General features: G+C 35.1%; 1 protein-coding gene across 1 annotated transcript in view; it reads left to right on the top strand.

The window, feature by feature from the left end:
- The window catches only part of LOC106880426 (kinesin-like protein KIF6), a 117,705-nt gene that overhangs the window by 91,544 nt on the left and 19,084 nt on the right, over positions 1-7,077 (top strand). The window contains exons 11-12 of the mRNA XM_052966712.1: positions 3,041-3,231; positions 5,964-6,069. Coding sequence (XP_052822672.1) covers positions 3,041-3,231; positions 5,964-6,069 — 297 coding nt within the window. The remainder of the gene's footprint in view (positions 1-3,040; positions 3,232-5,963; positions 6,070-7,077) is intronic.

Raw genomic sequence — 7,077 nt, 5'->3', positions numbered from 1 at the left:
AGACGGAAACTGAAAGAAGCCCGTCGTATATATGTATATATATATATGTATGTGTGTTTGTGTGTCTGTGTTTGTCCCCCCACCATCGCTTGACAACCGATGCTGGTGTGTTTACGTCCCCGTAACTTAGCGGTTCGGCAAAAAGAGACCGATAGAATAAGTACTAGGCTTACAAAGAATAAGTCCTGGGGTCGATTTCCTCGACTAAAGGCGGTGCTCCAGCATGGCCGCAGTCAAATGACTGAAACAAGTAAAAGAGTAAAAGAGTAAAAGAGTATATATATATACACACACACACATATATATATATATGCAAAATATTCACCCAAAGCATTGTTGTATGAGAGCATCAATAAGACATTCTTGATTGCAACTTAAGTAACACTTGGAATTTAAATAAAGCCATCTGCATATATATATATACATATATACATATATATATATATATTTTTACATTTTTATATGTATTTCACTGTATTTGTTACTCATTTTTCCATCTTTTTTTTGTTATTTATTTTCTGTGAAAAGATTCTACGAAAAGAAGGTTGACAATATATAAATAGATTTAAGGAAAAAAAAAAGTACTTCCTTTTGTCTTTTTAGCATTTTCATGCAGAGAATGGATAAGGTGGAAAAGAACCTCCTAATGTGTGTGTCGATTCCTTTGTGTGTATATATGTGTGTGCATGCATGTTTGATACGTGTGTGCTTGTTTGATGTGTGTATATGTAGGGGTGTGTATTAATATGGAGAGAAGAGTCGTGCTTTATCATAAGCATTTCTTTTTCCTTCTTTTCTTTGTTTTCGTTTCCCCTCTCTCTCTCATTTCGTATTACTCTTTCTATCTCTGTCTGTATGCCTGTCTCTCTTTACTTTGTTTATATATATATATATATATATATATATATATATATATATATATATATATATATATATATATATAGATATATATATATATATATAGAGAGAGAGAGAGAGAGAGAGAAAAGAAGAATGAGCAATGCATATATTTGTATACATATACAAGCATACAATTATGTATTTTGCACATGTGCATGTTATGTGTTTAGATGCATTTTTATCTCTCTCTCTCTCTCTCTCTCTCTCTCTCTCTCTATATATATATATATATATATACACTTTTGGAGAGAGAGAGAGACAGAGAGAACCTTATGCACAAACATACCAATATATGTATGCAAAGATGCTTGTATATTATATGTTGCTATGTATTTAGATTCATTTTTTCTTTATTCCTAAAAATATGTACATTTGTATGTATACAGAGAAAGAGAGAAAGAGAGAGAGAGCGAACCTTGCATTTATATAAGCATACATGCACAAATATAACAATATATGTATGCATAGATGCATCTGTGTATGCATATTTTATGTTGCTATGTATTAAGATTAACTTTTTTTTTCCTAAAAATATGTACATATGTATGTTTACAGAGAGAGAGAGAGAAAGAGAGAAAGAGAGAGAGTGTGTGTGTGTGTGATAGAGAGAGAGAGAGAAAGAGAGAGAATGTGTGTGTGTGTGATAGAGAGAGAGAGAGAGAGAGAGAGAGAGAGAGAGAGAGAGAGAGCAAGAGAGAAAACCTCTCTTGAAACACAGCAACACTGCTATAGATGTTGGTGCCATGGACTCCCAACGAAGAAGCAAAAAAGGTCTCCAGGCAACTCCTATCTGTTATAGCTGCTGGAAAAGATGAGAGTAAGATTAGCAACAACAAAAACAAACAACAAGAATGGTTGTTGTTGCATGGCTAGAAAGACTTAAAATTTCCTCACCAAATCTCGAACAAAATAAGTTGGACAGAAAGAACATGCAAAGGAGGTGGTCTTAGTATTCCAAAGAAAATCTCATGTGGGTGATAAACCACAGTCTCTGTTCTTGACTAGTAGATGGTTCCATTAGTATGGGGGCCAGTTGTGAGAAAAACTAAATAATAAAGAATCAAATGCTAATGTTAAGATGCACATTTGACTGAAAATTTTGTCTATGAATGTTTTGTCAGCAGGTTTCGTGAAGTTAAAAGAAAGGACTTGACAACATAAAATAAAATACGATATATAGGTGCAGGAGTGGCTGTGTGGTAAGTAACTTGCTTACCAACCACATGGTTCCGGGTTCAGTCTCACTGTGTGACACCTTCGTACACCAAGGCAAAAGTGCATATGGGAGTGGTGATATGAAATCCAGCCACCCTGAAGAAAGAGTTCAGCCAAAAAACACACCAGCATTGGATGACAAGCGATATTGGGGGACAAACACAGACACACAAACATATACACACAGACATATATATATATATACATATATACGATGGGCTTCTTTCAGTTTCCGTCTATCAAATCCATTCACAAGGCTTTGGTCGACCTGAGGTTGTAGTAGAAGACACTTGCCCAAGGTGCCACACAGTGAGACTGAACCTGGAACCATGTGGTTTGTAAGCAAGCTACTTACCACACAGCCACACCTATGCCTATTTATATTTTATCTTTCATCTTTTACTTGTGTCAATCACTGGACTGCAGTCATGTTGGTGTACCACCTTCAAGAATTTTTAGCCAAATGAATTGACACCCAGTACATTTTTTTTGAAAGCCTGGTGCTTATTCTGCTGGTTTCTTTTGCTGAACCACTAAGTTACAGAGACATAAACAAACCAACACCAGTTGTCAAGTGATGCTAGCACACAAACAGAAAGACACATAGATATGTGTGTGTTTGTGTGTGCGTGTATGTGTGTGTGTGTGTGTGTGTGTTTGTCCCTCACTACCACTTGATAGCCTATGTTGGTTTGTTTTCATCCCTGTAACTTAGGAGTTCAGAAAACGGAACTGATAGAATAAGTACCAGGCTTAAAAATAAGTACAATTTATTCAACTAAACCCTTCAAGGGGGTGCTCCAGCGTGGCTGTAGTTCAATGACTGAAACAAGAAAATGATAACATTACAATTATTAATTTCGTTTAGTCTTTATTTTATTTTTGGTTACTTATTGATCAGTCCATTTATTTTGCTGTCCTTCAGGAATCAATCTCTACTTGCCGTTTTGCCCAGAGAGTGGCACTCATCAAGAACGAGGCCATTCTAAATGAGGAATTTGATCCAAAGTTGATGATTTCCAAACTAAAGAAAGAAGTTAACCAACTGAAAGAGGAGTTAGCCCTGCGAACCGGAGATATACGGGAGGACGAACTTACATCTGAAGAGATACAGCAGTAAGTATAAACACACTTCTACTCTCCCTATCTCTCTTACCTTCTCTTTCTACCTCCTCTCCCTCCTCCTCCTCTGGCATGCTCTCTCTCTCCCTTTCTTCTTCCGTCATTGATTTTATTGCTACATTTGTGGTGAACATCATAGAGTAAAAGTTATAATTCTGGCAATGTGAGATGCAATATGTGAGTTCAATATCCAGTTGAAGAAACTTTGCATACACAAGGCAATAAAGGACTCTCTTTGTGGTCACTAGATTTACTAAAAATAGCAACCAAATTTCCCTTAAATCACATTCTAGTGCCATATAAAAGGAAGATTATTATGTATGGATTACTATGTATGGGGTGTAGTTGGGAGACAGAAGTTAATCAGCACTCCATAATACCATACAACCTCCCAAGTTCACCATAATCAGCGCTATGTCCAAAATTGGAATGTCAATGCTTCCAACCCCATACTGCAGCAACCATTGATGATAACAGTGGATTGAAGCGTCCATTGATGGTTATGGTGGATTCATTGAATAGTTGTGATAAGAAGATTCTAAAGATTATTCATACCAATTTGTTTTCAAATACACCTTTTCTTTGATGAGCAATGAATCTTTTTCTAAATTCATACAAATGACCTAAAAAAAAAACATGTGCCCTGTATTACCAAAAACATAGAAAACATATATTGTGGTTTGTCCACATTGTAAAGTGGTTGGTGTTAGGAAGGGCATCCCACTGTAAAAATCCTGCCAAAACAGTCTCAGAAGTCTGGTGCAGACGCCTGTCAAACTGTCCCACCCATGCCAGCATGGAAAGCAGAGGTTAAACAATGATGATGATGATATCATCTAATCATCATCATCTAATGTCTGTTTTCCATGATGGCATGGATTGGACAGCTTGACAGGAGCTTGCAATCCAGAAGACTGCACAAGGCTTCACTGTCTGTTTTGGCATGGTTTTTACGACTGAATGTCCTTCCTAACACCAACCACTTTACAGAATGGACTGAGTGCTTTTTATGTGGCACCAGCACTGACTAGGTCCATCTTTTCATGGTTTTTACAGCTAGATACCCTTTCTAATTCCAAGTGCTTTGCAGAGTGGCCTCGGTGTTCTATATATATCTCTTAACACTTGACTTGGGCCAATAAAAGTTTACCATGATTCTCAATAAAAATGGCAAAGAGCTTGCACAGTGCTTGAAATACTGGAAGTATTTGATGTTTTTGCTGCAGGGGGCAAGCTACATATCTCATCTATCCAATTTAACACAATACATCAAACTCTTCTTTTCATATAGGTCTGGGTGACAAAACATAGGTTTCCCTTTCAGGAAACTTCTTAATCTATCCATGCACATTTCTCTGATTGAATTCAGTTTTCTTCTGACTGATTCCATTCCTCTTATCAGCTCTCACATGTTTCCAAGCAAAATAATATTTCCCTATGACTACACATGTTTTTCGTTGTAGATTGGAAATGAAGGACACTGCTTTTATGATAGTGACACTCATTTGTAAACACACACACACACACACACATATATGAATGTGTGCATATGAATGTGTGTGTGTGTGTGTGTGTGTGTGTGTATCTTCATTATCATCATTATCATCATACGTCTATTTTCCATGCTGGCATGGGTTGGACAAATACTCCTTCCTTCATATATAAAGCTTGACTTATCTGTACTACTGGAAACTTCTTCCAGAATATTTTGCTCTTCTCCCCAGCTATTTAAAATCACAATATAATATTTGCGACAAGTTCTCTCTCCAGCTTCCTCTCACTACATACATACATACATACATACATACATACATACATACATACATATATATATATGTGTGTGTGTGTGTGATGCTCTAGTGTGGCCGTAGTCATATGACTGAAACAGGTAGAGTAAAAGAGATGTATATATAGGTATCTCCCCCTTTCTCTTCCTCTGTCTGTCTGTCTCTCTCTTCCCCTCTGTGTATGTATATATATATATATATATATATATACATGTATTGCATTTTGTTTGTTTGTTTGTTGGTTTGGTTGAGATTCCAAACAAATTCAGATCCATTTTCCTGGAATCTTAAACCAATTCATTACATCACCTAGGTCTTTAGTCAAACATTTTAATTAACTTCTGCAACCTCGCAAGAATGTTATTTTTGGAAAAGTTTTACGTAGTTAGTATTAAAAAAATTTTAAAAAAAAAGAAAACAAAAGCTGTGTTTTTAGCAGGTGAAAAGGTCACTACTAACAACTCCATCTTCATGAAGTTTACCTCAAGCTAGTTAGCATAGAAGAGCTCACCCTTCTCTCTTCTATATTTACGAGAAGAAAAGGAGTTGATACCTTTCAATGCAAGTTACAGAAAAGACTCGTTAATTTTATAGCAATGCTGCTTCAATTTGAACAAATTTAAATACATTTTCATGAAATCTTATACCAATTTATTATGTCGCACCTATAGTTTTTATTCAGAAGTTCTAATTAACTTCTGCAACCTTACAAGCAATATATTGGGGGTAGGAAAATATTTTATAGAGTCTCTGTGAAAAATATGGCAGATTTAAGGCTGTTATTTCGTTTTTATTTTTTAGTTATTTATAAATTTGTTTATTTTTAATTGTTTGTTTGTTTGTTATTTTTTTTTTTCTCTCCTGAATTTCGTTTTGGAAAGCAATTAATTTCAGTAACCTCAAAAGTAATTAAAATCATCCAACCATTTTGTTTTTGAGATGTATAGATTTGGTAAACCAATACTTAGAAGATTCTGATTTGGAAGCAGTCTTAGATGTCGGAGCTGACATGCGGAAAATACAGAAATGTTTCGATATATTAAAGGTAAATTCTTGTGATTATATATATATATCTGCGTGTGTGTGTGTATAGGTGCGTGTGTACAGGTATGTGTGCAAATACGGTCAGTGTGTTGTTTTACTTGTCTAATATATATGATTAAGGTGGACAATTTCAGAGCTTTCAATAAATAGCTCAATTCTATACTTTTTTGTTGAAGCTTTTAATAAGAAAACATTTAGATAAAATTTATAGATATGGCAATTTTAATTTGAATTAATAGAATTTTTTTTTTGTTTGTGACATGTCTAGTTAGTTACAAGTCTGAAGCATTTTCATAAACCAAAATTATGTTGAAGAAAAGATATGTAATTGAAATCTGATTCTGATAAAAAGAAAAAAAAATATTTGGTTTAAAAATAATATTTATTGAGATCTTTCAAAAAGTATTTTAAGTTTCTGTTAATTTATTGAATTTTAATCTGAGTTTCAATTTAAGATTCAGGGTCGTTTAAAATTTTTTCCTGTTTCACTAATTGATTTTAATTTATGAGGTACAGATGTGGCAGTGGAATTAAAAGGTTTGTTTCTGAATCATGTGATTTCAGGTTCAGTCTCACACTATGCTGCATCTTGGGTGTCTTCTACAATAGCCTTTGCTTGCGATGGGATCTGAGAGACACAAATTGAAAGTAGCAGCGAGCTGGCAGAAATGTTAGCATGCCAGGCGAAATGCTTAGTGGTATTTCATCTGCTGTTACGTTCTGAGTTCAAATTCTGCCGAGGTCGACTTTGCCTTTCATCCTTTCAGGGTCGATAAATTAAGTACCAGTTACAAAACTGGGGTCGATGAAATCAACTTAATCTCCTTGTTTGTCCTGTCTATGTTTAGCCCCTTGTGGGCAATAAAGAAATAAGAAATTGAAAGTAGCTCATCATGTTTATATTTTCATACATGTGTGTGTGTGTGTGTGTGTGTGTGTGTGTGTGTGTGTGTGTGTGTGTGTGTGTATGCACATTTGTGTTTGTGTTTGCTTACATTTGTATATCTCC

Source organism: Octopus bimaculoides, chromosome 3, assembly GCF_001194135.2.
Source record: "Octopus bimaculoides isolate UCB-OBI-ISO-001 chromosome 3, ASM119413v2, whole genome shotgun sequence".
NCBI classification, from domain to species: Eukaryota; Metazoa; Mollusca; class Cephalopoda; order Octopoda; family Octopodidae; genus Octopus; species Octopus bimaculoides.
The sequence above is the reverse complement of the archived record's forward strand: the minus strand, read 5'-3'. Positions and strand labels throughout refer to the sequence as shown.